Genomic DNA, 19270 nt, shown 5'->3' on the forward strand with positions numbered 1-19270 from the left:
TTTATAATCTTCATCTATTTCAACCATTTTCATCAATCATTAGTTCAGAAGGTTTTTTTCAGTTATTTCTTCTAAGCAAAGAATAAAATTACATTCTAATAAGAAGACTACAATTAATATTGTATATTTTCATCTAAAAAAATATTCCTTCATGAGTAATCAAATGCTTAAACATAATTCTAAGCACATTATTTCCTTATTTGAGTAATTTAGTTATTTCAAATAATTCCTAAGCATAATGAATCAAAAGGCCTTTAAGTTACCTTTTTAAAAATGAAATCTTTTTTTTTTTTACTTGTTCCATAAAATCTTCAAGATTCAAATGTTCAAAGTTAACTTTTATATTTCAGAGGCATCTTTTTGATAAGTCTCATTAGGAAAAAAAAAAAAAAAAAAAAGTGACCACCAGAAACTAGTAACGTTTAAATTTTTCACATCTCTCAATTTTTGAAAAAAAGCTCTTCTTTGTACTCTTCATCAAGTGTTGCATTAGATTCTAGGAAAATATTTTTTATTACAACGTACAAATTTGCAAGGGTGCTTAACAGATTGTAACATAAAATTATAACTTGTAAAAAAACCACAGTGATACTGTGATATGGGAGCATTTGCAATAGGGGTAGTCTTGTGTTTCATGCATCATATGCTTTGAGCAAACTCAGATAGTGCTTGGGAAAACAAGTAAACCAAAAGCAAACAAAAAGAATGACCCTGAAGAACCATTCCAAAATGTCCTACTGACTCTTCATTCTAATAGCTGTCTAAGCCACATTTCTTACGCTTCTCTCCTCGAGTTCTGGCCTTTGCCTTAACTAACAGACATGGTGCCCAAGTGTGTCAAGGGCCTGCTATGTTGCCACCTCATGCTCTTGCCTGGTCCCACCAACAGTCCTGTTGCTAGCAGCCTAGTCAGGGTTCTCTGCACACCTGAGATGGCTCAGATGCTCCCAAGCTGCTAGGGATCTTTTGCTTCTGAGCTTTAATATGTAACAGGTTTTGAGTTTGACAGATTTGAGTAAATAAATTAAGAAAGGAATGATAATACACAAAAGAGGGGCTGAATATGTTTTCTCTAGGCTCATTGCAATGGAAGAAAAGAGTGCCATGCAAAGCTGAACACACTTATGCCAAAAGCAGGCCACAATGTCCTTGATCATATACTGCATCTTCCACTGCACAGTTTTTTGTTGGTTTGCTTTTTTTTTTTTTCCCCCTTAAAACTATGTGTTTGGCAAATTGAATCCATATTAAAAGCATTAAAACACAAACACAGGCTACTGCTTGCAAATGGTAGATCTACCAAAAGATCCTATACTACTCTAGTCCAGTGTCACAATGAAGTATTCCCATTTGGATTCAACAAAAAATATGAATCTTTGTAAACAAGCAGATGATTTGATTTGTAACTGCATGCTGAATACAAATGAAGATCTACTAGGCGTACGTTCTTCAGAGTTGACAGTTGCATTAGACGTTCCCCAAAAATGTAAAAAAATATGTGTTCATGATGTAGATGATAATACAGTTTTCACAAAGTCTGCTGTGCATTGCATTCCCAAAACAGCATTTATTTTCTATTTCAGCTGCCTGGTTTTGTTGTTGCTGTTTTTCTAGAAAGGGCAATGCTCACTTGGTCATCACAGTCGTTACTAAGCCCAGCCACAGTCTGGTAAAGGTAAGTACATACAGTGACCCCACAGGATGCCAGATTGAAGAAAGTAATGATTCCTAACCAGCTACAGGTGAACAATTAATTCCTTTATTCTTTGTCACTGTCTGGAGTAGATTGAATTAATCAGAACAGATCAAGGGGATAATTCCATACAACCTTCACACTCTTTTGCCATGACCTTTTTGTTTATAATGGAGAAAATTTAAAGCCTGATGTGAAGCCAGGCAGCTGGGCACCTTCTATGATGTCTGTACAAAACAGCGCTTAGATGCAGGAGGCTCTGGCACTGCCACATCTATAAGGTCACATGTAGCAAACTCATTCTGACATTAGAAGTATGGAGAAAAATTATTTTAATAGGAATTGTTTAAATGACTAACCCCAGAATCAGGGCTGGATATTTTAGGCATTTTCACATAGAAAAAATGGATTCTCAGTGGCTAGAGTAATCTCAAATTTCACCTTGCAATGAAAAAAAAAATAAATCTGTATTTGTTTGTTTACAATATAACGTAGTTTAACATACACCTACTCAGTATTTTCACATTTGTTATATCAGATAATGAAGAATAGTGACTGCTTTGCTTACTGGACTGTTATTACTCAAGAGATGGAAAAAACTGCAGTGGGGATTTATCTTAATGTCATTATAAAAATCATTGATACTTCTGTGTTTGATGGACTGGTCCACAAGGAACTTAATGTAACCAAACTGTAACGGACATTAAAAACTGATTAATGTGTCAGGTTTCCCAATTAAGAATATGACTGCTATAGCATCTTCTCTCATACAAGCAGTGCATGACTAAGGCAAATCTCTTATTTTCTGCACTTGTTGTGCTTTTATTCTCTTCACAGCACAGTTTTGGTGCATGAAAATTTCACTCCCTTCTTCAATTCACCTTTCCAATACAAGCAAACTGGAAGTTGCATTCCTTGATTGTGCACATCATGTTGCTAATACAGAAGTAAGGGCCTAAACACAGCTAGAGGGCTGCACCTCTGTTAAATCTTCCCTTTAGTGTGTAGCAAGTACAGAGGTACTTGCAGAAAGATTTAAAAATGTAGAGTGTATGACACTTCTAGGACTGCTTCTCACACACATAAAGCCAGCTGTCACCAGTTTTATGTTTGCTTTTCACTGTAAGCCTCCACTTCTTGCCATCTTGTTTCTTCCTCATCTCTGCAAATGATAGTACTGTCAATGTCTCCTGTCTCAGAATTGTCAATAGGGTGCCTTATGGAAAAAACAAAACAAAACAGGGATCCTAGGAAAGCACATTTCTTGTAAAACTGTGTGGAGAAAGTATTAGCAAGACTGACAGTCATCTACTGGTGGTCTCATTAATTTCTGATGAGAGGATAGAAGCTAGGGTACGGTGGAAAAGACACAAACTCATCTTTGTCAGAACTGAGCGTTTCCAGAGCAGTATCACAGTAGTGTCCAAATTACACAGGACTTGAGAAGCCACAAGGTAGACATACCCACTGATTTTCTGGCCAGAGAGGCAGTACGGCCAACAGCTTTCACCCTCAGGGTCAAACATGCAGGCTGTGCTGGCAGTCCAGAAGCAACAAAGAACTCACCATTCCTCAGCTATCTGGTACAGACTGACACAGATGTTAGTCCCAAACAAATGGCAAGGACTCCATAGATGAAGAAAAATCAGCATTAAAAAGGAAATACTGTTCACATGAACAAGGAACTGAGATTATGGACCAGGCTAATCTCACCTAATCCTATAAAAATCCAATATATTAACAGGCATTCAGAGAACTCCTATTACACATCATGCTGGATCCATCTAGAGCGCCAAGACAAGAGGGTATCATGAGGGAAACAAAATGCTCAGTGGTGAGTGACTTGTTGTAGCCTTAAGAAAGCATAATATAGGTGTTTAATAGTATTTACTTATCAGGTAGTAATAACCAATTTAGCTAAGCAGAACCATGTTCTTGTCTGCATACTTACATGGGTAATCAAAGAAACATGACAAGCAGCCAAGACAGCATAGCCTACACATCTGCACCTAAACTGCCTAATTCTTTAAAACATCTAAACTATCTTCTTCATCTTCTCCCCATGGTGAGTATTCACATGAACAAAAAAGACAAGACAACGACTAGACTTTAGAGAATGCAAAATTGCTTTTTTTTTTTTTCATACAGCATTTACTATACAGCATTTATTCTTACAGCATGGCTCTTGATAAATGATGGCATGAATGCACAAGTTTTATGGGAGACTTGACAAACTGGCCCAGGATAGTGTTGGTACAGGCTGCGAGAACAAGCCGCTGGTTTGCATTAAGCTTTTCATTCACTAGGACATCCAAGTCCAGGGCTTCTCTTCTGGGTTGCTCTTAATGAATTCTTCTCTCAGAAAATGGAAGGGATAGGAATGTAATTCTGATGAAGATCAAAAAGTGATTTCATTAAAATTTATAATCAGGAAAAAAAAATGATAGGAGTAACATCTTCTCTGTTATCTTTCTTTATATAATAGATTTCACTATAAATTCCTTGGTACAGAAACAATTATTTGTAGAAGTGTTCAGTCTGAAAGCAAAAAAAGCAAGTACAAGAAATGTCTGTCTACTCTTGTTTTAATTCAGTGTTGAAAAATGTTAATTATTTTGATTATTACTTGTCCATGTGCAAAGCCATAAAATTTTTTTGAGAGATACAGTGTATTTTGCATCTAACCACAAATTACAAAGTTTTTAGCACTACTTTTAATGAAAAGATTTTTTTTTCATATTTTAATTTGAAAGGTTGATTAATATTATCACTAGTTACCATAGCCATATGACGTGATTTAATGCTTCTGTTGATTATCTAGAAATATGTAACTGTTGCTAAGAAAAAATGACATTTCTTCAAGATAAGATGAGATGTGTATTTTGATAAAGACCAAAAATTCGAATTCTGAAGTTTGAAAAATATATATATTTGTATTCACAATGTTTTGAAGCAGGACTTCAGTTTCTGTTAGGCTCTGATTGATTAGTGCAGACAGCTCTGCAAACAAATTTCATAGATGAAAGGATCAAAACATTGAAGTGATTCAACAATTTCCCAGTAACAAAAGAAGCCATGACCCTCCTTCTGACATAGCAAGTGATTATGTATTTAGAGACTGAGATGTTAATAGAGATTTAAATATTCTGCAAACACATTAATTCAAGGGTGGCAACAAATGTATATATGTGTATCACATTTATGCCAAGGTCTGACTGGGTTTGATATCATTTTTCAACGAGGACAGAAATATAAAGTTCCATGATTTAAGAATGCAAACTAATAGCCAAGGGATTTTATCCTTCAACTTTATGACAGGTCATCCTGTTCATCTTGCAAAGCAAATATGCTTGCAACCAACAACTTGACATAAGAGAAAGGACAGTATAATACTAAGTATTAAAATCCTTGAAATAAAAACTCTCTTTACCAGCATGGATCAGATGAAATTTGGTTAGGCATTTCCACAGAATTAGTCATATCCTTCTGGCAACATTTTTTTTTTTTTTTTTTTCCCTGAAATCACTCACTGTCCCCTCCTTCATATTGCTCACAAGAAAATGAGAAATCAATGAAAGCACAAATCCTCCAAGCTTTCAGTGCATTATCACCTAAATAAAGCAACTTTTATTTCCTGGATAGATAGGGTAACAGATGTCCGTTACCTGAAATAATGTTAAACTGAAATACAGCTTGCCTTCAAATGAACAATGTAAGACAACACTATCCATTTTTGTTACTTTTTACGATTTTATCTCAGTGTTTCTGATTGACAAGGCTACTGTCACAAAGTGAAGGTAAGCTCTTCAAGCATCCAAGATTCAACAGCTGAATAACCAAATGGAGCAGTTACTGCTACGGCATTTCAGATTAGTTTCATCTGTAAAACTACACCATTCTACTATTCAGGATTGTTCTGTTGTAAATGTAATGCTGTGTTGATTCAGGTTTGATTTTTACACACTTTCATATTTCCCAGTAATTTTTTGTAGGCAATTGTTAAGAGCTATGATGGTTACATTGGGCTTTAAAAATCACAGTACACCTATTCACGGGTTGAAAATACTTCTGTTTAGTACTTAAGGGCAATTTCAGTCTCTAGGGACAGCTGTAATGGAGTAGTACCAGGGTTTGTGAGGCAAACATGAGGAAGTTCAAGGGACTGGTGTGAGAAGTAAGAATTGTCGAGCTGTGTATAGATAATGGCAAGATAAAGGGACGTGGAAGGGTGCATAGAACTCAATTAGGTGCCTTCTATGGCAAGCACTGTCAGCAATAGACTGCAGGAGCTACGCAAAGACACTTCACAGACACTTCACAGGCTAGCGAAGAGCTGCAGCCTGGGATGCACCAGGGCTACAAAGGAACACTGCACTACCCACTGGAGGTGCTGGAACTGTATACGGCCACAAAACAGCCTCAATCTCCATCTCTCCTGTTCCCTAAACACACATCCCAACGCAGCACAGGCTCGGGTTGTCGGCACGGTGGATTCTCAACCGCACTGTTCTTCACTCACGGCCGCCACAGCCCCACCGGCTGCTCACAGCTCAAGGCTGTGACAGAAATGAGGCGGCTGGAGGGCGAGCGAGGACGCCCCAGGGAATCGACCCCACCGCGGCCCGACTCCTCGCCAGAGACGCCCGACTGAGGCCGCGCCGGATGGCCGTAACTCGGCGGGCTCAGCCCGCGCCATCCCCCCCGCGTCAAGATGGCGGCAGACGGGCAGCTCCCCCACCGTCGGCGGGGGCTTTTTTTTTTTTTTATTTCCGATGAAGGCGCGGGGTGCCACGATAGGCGGCCGCAGGGGGAGGCGAGCAGCCGCCGTCGGGCGTAACTTCCCTCCCGCTCCTCCGCCAGCGGCGGCCCCTCGACCGACAGCGGGTGCGGCACGACCCCCGCGGCGGGCAGCGCGCCGGGGCCGGGCTCCAACCCCCGCCCGCCGGATGTGGCGTCAGGCGGCCCCCGCGCGGCCACGCCTCGGGCTCGGGTCCGGTATCGCCACAGCCTTACCGGCCCGCGCGCTGCGCCGCCGGCACCGCGTGTATCGCGCGGGCGGTCCTGGCGCGACGGATGAGCGGGGGCGCGGCGGACGACGCCCGGCCCGGCGGAGGGAGCAGGTAGCGCTCGGCCCCGGGCCGTCAGTCAGGGCAGGCCCCGCCTCTTCCGGGCCTCTCCGACTGGGCCGCCGCCTCCTCCTCCCTCGCTCGCTCTCCCTTTTGTGAGTTATAGCAACCGTTGCCTTGTGAATCAAGCGCCATAGTCACCGTAGTCCTGGCGACTGTTACCCATCAACAACAACCGCTCCTCTCCTGCTCCTCCTCCTCCTCCTGCTGCTCCTCACCCCCATCCTCACCCCCTTCCTCATCGTCACCCACAACAACAACAACAACAACAACAGCCGCCTCCAGCAGCAGCGACAGCCGGAGCAGCACCGCAGCCCGCCTCAGCCCAGGTGAGTGCTCTCGCCGGGCGCACGCCGGCCCTCCCTCCGCTCTCCTTCCCCCGGCTTCTGCCTCCCCCCACCTCGCGGCATCCGGGCCGGGGACGCTCCGTCGCGCCGCGGCGTGTGACGGCGGGGCGGCGGGGGAGCGCGGATCGCTCGCCCGGCCCCGCCGCCTTCTCCGTTGCCGTCCCTCTCGCCCGGCCCCGCCGCCTCGGCGTGGGAGCGCGCGGCGGGGGGCGGCGGGATGGGGGTGTCCGCGGGGCCGAGGGAAGCGCGCGGTGGGGCCGGCTGAGCGGGGAGCCGGGGCTCGGCCGTGCGGGGACGAAGGCGCTGCTGGGACCTGCGGGACAATCGCGTGGATGCGATGGGTACGCGTCTTCCGTCGTCTCCTGTTCAAGCGGAGGGGGGGGGATGTGGGGACGAGGGAATTTTGGGAGACGAGACTTCGGGCACAAGCTAAGATTGTGTTCTTTAAATAATAATTATTATTATTATGCAAAAAACAACAGCCACAACAAAAAAGAATGCAACATCTTGGGGGTGGAGGTGGGAGGAAAGAAGCAGCGGAGATGGATCCCATTGCACAGCGCAGAGCGAGGGGCCTTGTTCTGGTCCGTGTGGCTGCCGGAGGTGCAGGTGTTTGCCAACTTCCCTAGGCTCCAGTGAGACTCCTGTATATGCGATCAGTCACTCTCTGTGTTTTTTTCAGCCAAACCTTTCTTTTTCTTTCTTTTCTTTTCTTTTTTCTTTTCTTTTCTTTTTTTTTTTTTTTTTTTTCCCCTTTCATTTATTCATAATTAATGTCCTTACTTATTTTAGGATAAACTGCATTTTCTTTGTACTGTGTTTTCCTGTTTATTCGGTACCCCCACCCATACACATAGTTGCGGGTTTCTTTTTTTTTCTTCTTGCAATCCTTCTAGGAATTATTACTATATTGCTGTTATTACATTTTTATGTTGCCAGTGTAGTATGGTGTAGTGTGTGTGTAGATGGAGTAAATGCACATTATGTACATGGGGAGAGGATCCTTACGAGTTTTCTTAAACTCTCCACAATCAAAGAAATCTGAGACATTTCACTGTCACTGCGAGTTTGTGTGCTAAGAAGCAGAGGGAAGAAATTAAAAATGTCTTTGTGATTTGTGATTTTTTGTTACTGCAGCTGCATTTCAAGAGGATGCTTTGGAAAGAAAGGAAGAGGCACCTTTTTACCTCACAAGAGGTTGAAGTACAAATTATGTTATTAATGATGATATTTTTTCTTTTCTTCTTCTTTTTTTTTTTTTTAATCCAAAATACCAGTGGTTTTTTTTTGTTTGTTTGTTTGTTTTTTATTTGGTTGGTTGATTGGTTGGCTTTTTTTTTTTTTTTTTTTAGTTGTTAAGATCTAAAGACTTGCATTGCTGTATTGTTGGAGGTAGAAAATTATACTTTGTTTACTTTTTTTTTTTTTTTTAAGTTCTTTGGGATAAAGTATGCTTCTGGCATCTTTTTTGGTGATTAAAATTATCATTTAACATCTCTATATCCAGTTGTGCTCTCTTCCTTGACATGCCAAATCACCTTTTGGTGTGGCAGACTTTTTTTTCTTTTTTGTAGTGGTGACTTACTTATTTCCTTTATTTAATTAAATCGTTAAGGGAAAACATAATCAAAAAATTTCTTTATTATTAATTTATTATTAAAAATTCTACACCTTTTCTATTTGAATACCTTTAGCGGAACTCTGTTTATAAGTTTTTTCTTTGCCAACAAGGATATGTTGTTTTATCTCATAATGGACCTACCAATGAATGTGACAGGGTCATTTTTTCCAGGTGGTCATCAACTGTGATACATCTTTCATTTATATCAATGTTTCTTAAGGCAAGGCAGATTGTGGGATTTTTTGTGTTTTTGTTTTGTTTTGTTTTGTTTTGGGTTTTTTTGGTGTTTTTTTTTTCAGAAAGCAAGTATGTGAATGAAAATAATTCTATTTTGGGTAATTACCAAAGACGTCTATGTTGTCATCATTTTATTCAAGATGAAGCCGTCAAGTGCTGATTTTGCGCGTACTGCTACAAAATAACTTTGAGAGATATTAAGAACATTCAGAGTGAGTAACAATTCAGTTATATGTGTATGGAGTCAGAAGGTTATTTTACTACATCAGTTATATGGCAGATTTAAATCTTAATTTCCTTGTTATTACATTATGTATGTGATTCATCAGTCACTAAACCATTCGATGCATTTACTTGATGTTGAAAAAGCTGGTGTCAGCTCTACACCATGCCTCTCCTGAGTAGCCTTCTTTCAACAGGACAGAGCCCTGTCCAGGATGCCTTTCTTCCTGGATGTTGAGGTCTGTCCTTGAAGGACAAGCATCCAGACCTGTGGTCTCAAAGGAAACACACAGACTGAGAGAGTTTTATAAGTTTTTTTTGTTTTTTTTTTTTTTTCTGTACAGAAGTGTTTTAAAAGTCATGTTAAAGTATGTAATTTTATCTAAAACCGAAGACTTCTTTAATATTACTTAGCTGTATTTTGTTAAGCCTGCTGTTTGAAAAACTATAATAAATCAACCATGATCAACTCAATTAATATTAGGGACCTGAAAGGGAAAACTGTTGAGCCTTTATTCTTTCTGAAATATTTTAGTGGTCACAGATGATATCTGCTTTATGCATTTGATTCCTTAATGCCCTCAGCTGTCAAAATAGTTGGTGTTTGTGATGCTAACCAGCATTTGAAAATGAAGTGGCTTGTGATTTTTTTTTTATTTATTTTTTTTTAACATTCATTTTCATGACTTACACTGTGTAACTGTCTGTGTAACATTGTTTTAAATTGTTTCAGCATACTCTAATGAGTCTTCGTGGATCATAGGCTTCGATGTGCTTTAGCTAGCTTACATTGTACTGTGGAGGAGCCCTTCAATGATGCAGTGAAAATAAATGAAATGGGAATTAAAGGTACAATGTTGTTACGAAGTTTGAAGTCAGGGTGCTTTATTTCATAATTAGGTTCAGCTTTGTTAGCTCTATCGAATTTCATGTTTCCACCTGGTGCGGTAGTTGTGTGGTAGTTTGTTAATTACAGAACTGTATACAGAAATAAATGTTACTGTTTAAAATAGTTTATAAAACTTTCCATTGAGAAGGAAGATTTTTTTTCATTTCTTTTTACTTGAAACGTAACAAAGTATCTACAAAGCAATGGTCTTATAGTATTGCTGTTCTTTTGGTGTTCTAGCTACTATTTCTGGTTCTGGTCTTCATGCTTTACTTTGACCTCTTATGGAAAGTTTCCTTCTTAGAACATTCCATACTCTTCAAAAACTTGCCAGCTATTATGTAAAATACTCTCACTTTTAGAAGCTCATTTGTTTACTTTTTACAATTATTTAAAATTGAAGTGATGTGTTGTGAATGCATCACAAATACGGACAGAATGAAAAATAAACTTCAAATGATACTGTAGTGTTCTTGTAGATGAAGTTGTATTCTTAAAACAAGCTTGTTACCGTATAAATATGTTAGAGCAAACAAAGTATTATTTTAATACATTTTATTTATGAAAAATTTTTTTAAAACTAAGGGTGAGAAATGACAAATTAATGAAGCTTTTGATCTATATAAACTAATATTGAAGATAATGCTTATCTGTTAGCCGCAAGTTTGACATTATTATTTTTGTATTTCTGGTAAAGGTGTTTTTACTTCTCTTTGCTTACAGGGTAGCACCTGTATATTTATATTTTGGAAGTTTAAGTAGCAGTGTACATACACTGATTTTTAGCTAAATCTGGTTTGGTAGAGACAGATGGCTAGTTTAAACAGGTGTTACTTTCATTCCTTGTGCATTGTGTTGAGACTTCCAGAGGTTCACAAAAGAGCTGCCTAAAGCAGGTGGTGTTTTCTGCTTTTGTGATTAGCAAGATTTACTTTGCTAGGAAATTATTTTCCCAGTCACTGGATGTGTTTTAATAGTTAACATATAGTATCAGAGTTTCAAGCGTTCAACATACAGCACAATAGCGTGATACTTTTAAAAATTATTTTATCATCAGATTTTTAAAGGGGATGTGACTTTGAATATGAGATTTTTTGTTTCATGACTGTGTGAACAAATAGTTATTGTCCTGCTTGCAAGACAAAGAGCAGAAATATAGCTCGATGTAACACTTTGTTTCACTAAAAACTTATTTTTACCTTTGTATCATTTAAGATTTATTAGGTTTTATTTTTCAGCAAAAATGACATATTAAGAATACAGAATTAGTTTCAAACTTTTTTGGTCTTAACACTTTTGTTGCAAAAGTAATTTTGCCAGCCTTTTTTTTTATTCTGTAACATTTGTAATTCTATTACAATTGGTTTTAATAAACTAGATTATTTGTTTTCTAACACTTCTTGGTCAGGTGATTTTTTAATTATTTTTTCTTTTTAACTTGGAGCTCCTTGTTTTTTCTTTGTTTACTAACCGTGTGTTTTCTGTAACAATGACTAGCTTTTATTCAGTTATTTTACTTATAGGAGATGCACCAGAGGGTGCTATGCTATTTGAAATATAAAAAGAAAAAAAAAAAAGGAGTTTTTTGTCATTGAAATACAGTGATACTTCATAGGAATTTAAATAAAACTTACTGATTTTTTTCTAACATGTTTCTAGGCATTGTAGTATTGCAAGCTCTTAATACAATTATTTTGGTTTGAAGGACAAACATCAATGAATCATAAAATGTCTTAGGTTAGAAGGGACGTTAAGATCATCTAGTTCCAACCACCTGCTATGGGCAGGGCTGCCACCCACCAGCTCAGGCTGCCCACAGCCCCATCCAACCTTGCCTTGAATGCTTCTGGAGATCATGCAGGATGACTTGTGCTGGTGCCTCACCACCCTCTGAGTAAACAATGCTTGCCTAACATCTAACCTATATCTTCCCTCTTCTAGTTTAAAATCATTCCCTCTTGTTCTGTCTGTATGAAACCATATAAAAAGTTGGTCTCCCTCTTGCTCGTAAGCTCCATTCAAGAACTAAAAGGCTACAGTCAGGTTTCCCCAGAGCCTTCTCTTCTCCAAGCTAAACAACCCTGACTGCCTCAACATTTCTTCATAGGAGAGGTTCTCCAGCTCTCTGATCATCTTTGTAGCCCTCCTCTTAGCCTGCTCCAAAAACTCATGTTTTGCACTGTAGACCTCAGGCCTGCGTGCAATACTCCAGATGGGGCCTCACAAGGACAAACAATGGTGTTCAGTCACCTCCTTCTCACTGCTGGCCACTGCTCTTTTTATTCAGCCCAGGCATTCTGGGCTGCAAACGCACACACAGTTGGCTTGTGCTAATCTTTTCATCCTCCAGGATCCTCCAAAGGCCTTTTTCATCGAGCTGCTCTCAATGAGTTCTTCTCCTAGCCTGCATATGTAGCTGGGATTGGCCCAATCCAAGTGCAGTGCCTTGCCTTTCTCAAGTAGGTCTTGATGTCTAGGTCCCTCTGGATGGCAACTGTTCCTTCTGTTGTGTCTACTGTAACGCTCAGGCTAGTGTCATCTGCAAACTTATTGAGAATATGCTCAATCTCACTGTGTAAATCATTAATAAAAACATTGAAGAACACCAGTCCCAAGACAGAGCCATTAGGGAATACCACTCATGGCTGGCCTCTGCCTGGACATAGGTCCACAGACCACAACTCTCTAGTTACAATCACCCAAACAATTCTTTATCCACTGAATAGTCCACCATTCTAATCTGTATTTCTGCAATTTAGAGATAATGTGCTAGGCCATGCCAAATGCCTTGCTCAGGTCCAGGTAGATTTCATAATTTGACCTTCCTTTGTCCATTGTTCCTGTCATTCCCTCATGTGTCACCAGCCTGGTCTGCCACAATCCGCCCTTGGTGAAGCTGTGCTTATTGTTTCAGAATACGTTGTCTTGAGTGTACTTTAAAGAGCATATCTTCCAAAAGGATGAGTACCACAATCTTCCCAGGCACAGGAGTGAGGACCGTTGGCCTGTAGATCCCTTGCTTTTCCTTTCTCCCTTTATTAAAAATGGGAATGATGTTTCCCTTTTTCCAGTTACTGGGAACTTCACCTGATAGTCACAACTTGTCAAATATGAATGAGAATGGCTTGGCAACCACATCAGCGAGCTCTTTCAGGACTGTGGGATGCATGTCATTGGTCTCATTGGGCCTCATTTATCAGAGTGCATAGACCCTTGCCTTTTCTCTTCTGACCAATGAACCTGTACAATCTGTCCTTATTTTTCACCTCCCTTCCTGTGTTCAACTCTATCTATGTGCCTTGGCATTTTTGATACCAACTCTGCATGTCTGGATGGCCTCCCTGTATTCTTCCCAAACCACACCTCCCTGCTTCCTCTGCCTGGGCATTTCCTTTTTATCATGCAGCTTGACCATCAGGCCTTTACTCAGCCATGCTTGTTTCCTGCCTCCTCTGCTTGATCTCTGATGCTGAGACAGAGAACTTTTATGCCCTCAGAAAGATGTTTTTAAAGAGGAGCCAGCTCTGTTGTGTTCCTAGGAGCAGTTTCTCATCTGATCCATGCAGTATTCCCTAAACAGCTAGAAGTATGCTTTCCTGAAGTTCAGGGTCCTGACTTGCTCTTTGCTAGTCCCTTATTTCTCAGGGTCTTGAACTCAACAAGGGTGTGGTCACAATGCCCCAGTCAGTCTCCAATCTCAGACTGTTATCTCCTCTGCAGTGGTGAGCACCAGGTTTGGTTGCTTTTTTTATGGTACCTGGATGAGGAAGTTTTCCTGAATTGACTCAAGGAGTCTTCTGGGTAGTTTGTAGCTAAGTTTCTTTCCCAGCGTACACCTGGGTGGTTGAAATTCCCTGTCAGGATGAAAGACTGAGAATGTGTTGCTTCATGTAGCTGAAGAAAGAAGGCTTTATCAACAGCTCCCCTTGATCTGGCAGCCACCAAATGTCCTCTGTTGGTCTGGTCCCTAATTTTAACCTATAAGTTCTCAACCTGATTGTGCCTGTTGCTCAGAGATGTCTATTTACCATCTATCCATTTCTTAACAGAGGGCAACTCCTGCTACTCCTTCCCTGTCAGTATCTTCTAAAAAAAGCTCGTAGCCCTTGAGTGTAGTGAACCAGCTGTACTGTCTGTCCTACCATGTTTCTGTGGTAGCAAGCAGGTTACAGTTTTCTAATAGCAATGTAGTTTCCATTTTCTCCAGTTAATTTCCCAGGGTGAGTGCATTGTTGTAGAGGCACTTCAGCTGGGCTTTCAGGTGTGATGACTTCTTGATAAAGCTCTCCTGAATTCCTCTGGGACAAATCTGAGGACTTTCTCCCACTGATTCCTAAAGGGACAATGTTGTTTGTTTGTTTGTTTTTGTTGTGTTTTGTTGTTTTTTTTTTTTCTTTAAATTAATGTGTTGCTTTGTGTAGTTTTCTTTGTTCTTACTGAAACTTTCTATGGATAAAATAGGCATTAAAACTTCTGAACTGTAGAAGGGATAGAAGTGCTAATTGATTAGAGTTACTAATTCTAGAATAGAAGAACAATAAAAAAAAATAGTATGCTTATAAGAATCACTGCTTTTGATTTCAGAAATTCTTTATTGAATATGAGACTAATGGATTAGAATTTCATTGTTGTACATTCTATAGTTTAATAATACTTATTGTTTGTCTGTATACTCTAAGACTAATTAATGAAGCAGTGCTTTTTTATGCATGTGGGTAAGTAATGGCATATAGTTCAATGTAATTTGCCTTCGGAAGTGTGTAAAAAGTTTCAAGCTGGAGTTGGCATAGTACATCTTAAGTTGCTTGGTTTTGCATAGTACTTCTAGTTGTGTAGATTTTTTCTGTTCTACCATGATAAGTTGTTTGTCTTTGATCCCCTGCTTTTAGATTTAGCTCCCCAAAACTGACAGGTGATGGGTGGAATATGTTGTAAGTTGAAATTAACAAAGAAATTTTCCATATTATAATACAAATTTTAGTGAGAGTTGGAGGTTTAAATTCTAGCAATTCAAAATTCGTCTTTAAATTCCCAATATATTTTTAATGTTTCTTTGTTTCAGTTCCTACATTTGCATCCATAACAATGCTATGTGGATATCAAAGTTTGTATATTATACATAGTGTATAATACATAGTGTACTTGTAGCATTTTCTGACTTGTATTGGTTAGCTCAAGGAAGGCAGTATCTGACATTGTGTTTAAAGGTCATTTCAGCCCCACATGAACCACTACAGTGAGTACAGCTTAGCTTTGTTTATCTGAGAAGACATGTAGGGCAACCATTCTGTAATGTATGTAGACTTTATGATAATGTAGCAGTATTTCTTCAGTTTTTGCACATTCTTACTGAAGTATCTTATCTCAAATTAAATTTGTAAGCTCTTTAAGGTAAAAAACATGTCTTTAGATTTCAATGTTGTTCAAGTTTTAGATGCTGCCACTACAAATAATAAATAACTAGGAACTATGTTCATTGTTCATCTACCGAGTAAAAGGTTTCTATCTTCAGCTTTGTTATTTCATTATAATTAATCTAGGTATGTTTTCTCTTACATACAGTCTCAGGGTCATTTTCTAAGCACATGAACAGCAGATATTTAAGTTAGCAATACCACACTGATAAACAGAAATAGAAATGAACAACTCCATGAGGGGTGCAAGATGTCATTTGCAGGTGTTCTAGATCAGTTAAGACCTGCTGTTTTCTTCTTTCTCTGTTAATCATACTTTCTTAGAAAGGATTGAAAAAATGAAATACAATTCTGAGCCGTAACTATTTACATTACAGCTATCAAGGTTACAGGTAACTTTATTATGATTCTGTGGAGCTAAAACTTAAAAATATATTTGTAGCTCATATGAGTTAGTGCAGATCTGCTGAATTTTCAGATGTGTAGAGTTTTTTATATAGTTTTGGTCTGATTTTTTTTCTTAATGTGTCTATATTTTCATAAAGAAGGGAGAGGAGTTATGCATATATAGCTCTGTTACTCTGACAATGATACTGTATGTTTATGGACTGTATGAAGGTTTTGCTTCCAGTGGGCTACATGACCAGAATAGTGTATTTGAGCTAAAGCCTCGTGGAGTGGCCTGCTGTACATTATCTGTGAAGCATTTAGAAGAGTTGGCATTGTACTTCGTTTCTCTCCCACCACCTTTTTATTCTTTTTTCTGATAAGGTCTGTGCTGTACTGTTACGACTTTATTGTTCTGCTGCTTGAATAAGCAGGAGAAGCAATCTTACTGAAGGAAGGGTATTTCCTTCTCTATGTTCTTGTTGATGAAATATATACAATGTAGAAGAACCATGAAGAAGTGTGTGTGCGCGCAGCTGTACAAAAGAAGGATTGCCAATTCATATTACTAGTTAAATTTTTACAAGCAAGTATTGGCATTCAGTGTTATTTGCCTTGGTTAAAAAAAATAAGAAAAAAGAATTACTTGCTTAAGTTAAAAGCCACTGCTTGCTTTTCAATTGTGTTCTTAGGAAAACAGTTGTTCATTAATCACCACTTTGAAACTAAATGTACTCTAATTTTCTGAATAAGATTCTAAAATAGTTTAATGATTGGATCATACATATTTTTTGTGTTAAATTGTAGAAAGTTAATCAGCGTTTAAATGAATATATTTAGCTCTACAGAGTCTGTTAAACCTATTAATAAAATGAATAAATGATATATAAAATGTATTCAAATTACATCTGTTGAACGGTCTGAATGTATTTAAAGTTCTTTTAGCCTTAGCTAATGAGGAGCAGTTGAACTACAAGTGTAGTAGCTGTTAGCTATAAGATGAAATTAGCATGTTTATTAAGCAAATGGAATTTAAGGCCACATCAATATACAACTGTCTGTTTAACATTTAGTTAACTATTTTATGTGGTCTATTCTGTGTTACGCCACTTCATCTGAGTTGCAAGTTGCAAAAGAGTTTATAAATAATTTTTCCATATTTGTTTTATTATTTCCTATCAGATTTAGTAAATGGAAGAATGTAGAATACAGTATGTTTTTAACTCCTTAGAGTTGATTCTGTTGAATACAACTCCCCATAACTTCTGGGAAAGTTATTTGGACTGTCTGAAATAATATTGTCCAAAGGAACTATTTTCAAATTATTTCAAACAATGTTCAAATTCAAAAGGAACAATAATGAGCAGGCAAATTTGTGATGCACTGGATCTGTCGTGACTGAGATATGTTTAGCGTCTTCCAAATATTTGGCTATTTTGCAAAAGGAATTCAGAGGTTTTATGACTAAAGTATGCTTTGTGATCAAAGTTAAGTCAAAACAAGTGAAGGTGTGTGCTTGCAGCCAGGAAGGCCAACTGTATCCTAGGCAGCATCAAATGAGAGGTCGTCAGTGGGGTGAGGAACATAATTGTTCACCTCTATTCTGCCCTCATGAGGCCCCATCTGGAGTACTGCATCCAGTCCTGGGGCCCTCAGTGCAAGAAACGTGTGGAGCTGTTGGATCAGGTCCAGATGAGGACTCTGAAGATAATCAAACGGCTTGAGCACATCTGTTTTGAGGAGAGATTGATAGAGCTGGTGTTGTTTAGCTTGGAGTAGAGAAAGCTCTGGGGAGAACTCATTGCAGCCTTTCAGTAATTAAAGGGAGCTTATGAGCAGGATGGGGACTTACTTTTTACGTAGTCTAATACTGATTGGACAAGGGAGATAGCTTTAACTAGAACAGAGGAAATTTAGGCTATATGTTACAAAGAATTTTTTTATTCAGAGGATGGTGAAGCTCTGGAACAGGTTACCCTGAGTGAGAAGTCACGGATGCTGTATCTCTGAAGGCATTCAAGAACAGATTGGATGGGCCTGATCTATTGAGTGCAACCCTGCCGACAGCACAGTGATTGAAGCTTGATGATCTTAATGTCCCTTCTAATCTAAGCAGTTCTATGATTTACTGCAGTAGATTTAGTGTTAGTCCTGCAAAGCAAAAGTGTAGTTTATCATACAAGTAGTAATTCTGATTTATGGAATGGGGCTTCTAATTTTTTAAAATTGGAGTTTTTGTTTTGTTCTTGCTGGTTCAGCTGCAGCTGGTATGTGTTTTTTAGAATATTGCTGTTTCAAATTATCTGAACAGTTTGTAGTCAAATAATAAAACCAAATAATAAACTTGTGTGGTCTGAAGTACTTACATTTCAGTTGCCAAATTATCTCAATAGTTTTTTGGGGAAGAGGGTATTATTAGGATTTAAATTTCAGGCACTGAAATTATCTTCCGTAATTCTAGTCCAAAACATTGAGAGGTTACCTATCTTTAGCAGGCATGAAGGTGCATGGTATCTTTACCACTTGTCTTCACTGTAGTATCTATTTCTATAGTCTCCTGATTGATTTCCAAAGGAACTGGCATTTCTTGACTTAGAAAAAGAGCAGTCCTCAGGATCTTAACTTCATTGTAGCAACCAACTTTAATGACTTCTTGAAGTTCATTGTTTGTATGGTCATGAGTCACAAGATGTGTATCACAGAAAACTGAAATGAGGTGGAGACGTAGAATTAGTTTGCACATGGGAATCTGTCTTGTAAGGGTTCCTGCTGCTTGATTTCATAATGGCTTGTGTTTTAGGTCTTAGCATCACTTACTGGCTTGTGTTCTCAATGTTGTACATACACATTGTAAGTACTCTTGTGTCAGCATAGTAATGCTGCTGGATACATGCTATGATTCAAGGATGGTAGTTTCACTCCAAGTTGAATGGCATAAGAGCCGAAAGAAAGTCAACATCAAAATGTTGGCCGTTTGTAGTCTACTAAAACAAGGTAAAACTGGAGCCAGCATTTTTTTTTTTTTTTTTGGCTTTGTTTTTCCCTAGTGTTACATAATTACCAATGTTTGGGATAAAGTATAAGATATTCTTCCCACATTTTGTAACACAAGAAAAGCTATAACATTCAAGGCAGAAATATCTAGCAGATAGGAAATGATAGGTTATCTTTTGATTGTGGTAAAGAAAGGTGTGCACACAAAAAAGCTCTATAACCTACATCAACATAAACAAACAACAACGAAACACAAAGCTTTTGTCCAGGATTGTTGAAATAGAATCATAAGATTGTCAAAGTTGAAAGGGACCTTTAAAGATCACCAGGTTCTACTGCC

At 38.8% G+C, this 19270-nt stretch overlaps 1 protein-coding gene across 2 annotated transcripts in view; it reads left to right on the top strand.

Moving 5' to 3' along the window:
• The first annotated feature begins 6929 nt into the window (after positions 1 to 6929).
• Positions 6930 to 19270, top strand: part of RFX3 (regulatory factor X3) — a 118576-nt gene continuing 106235 nt past the window's right edge. The window contains exon 1 of one of the 2 annotated variants that reach the window (XM_042875444.1): positions 6930 to 7148. Coding sequence is in view for 1 of the 2 variants with exons in the window: in XM_042875443.1 (XP_042731377.1) it covers positions 10083 to 10095 (13 nt within the window). In the remaining variant the exon portion in view is untranslated. Of the gene's footprint in view, positions 7149 to 9941; positions 10096 to 19270 lie in introns of those variants that run through there. The other variant, XM_042875443.1, reaches the window with a different exon arrangement.

The sequence above is a fragment of the Lagopus leucura genome, unplaced genomic scaffold (assembly GCF_019238085.1).
Source record: "Lagopus leucura isolate 7727_CA_CO unplaced genomic scaffold, USGS_WTPT01 Super-Scaffold_100014, whole genome shotgun sequence".
NCBI lineage: Eukaryota > Metazoa > Chordata > Aves > Galliformes > Phasianidae > Lagopus > Lagopus leucura.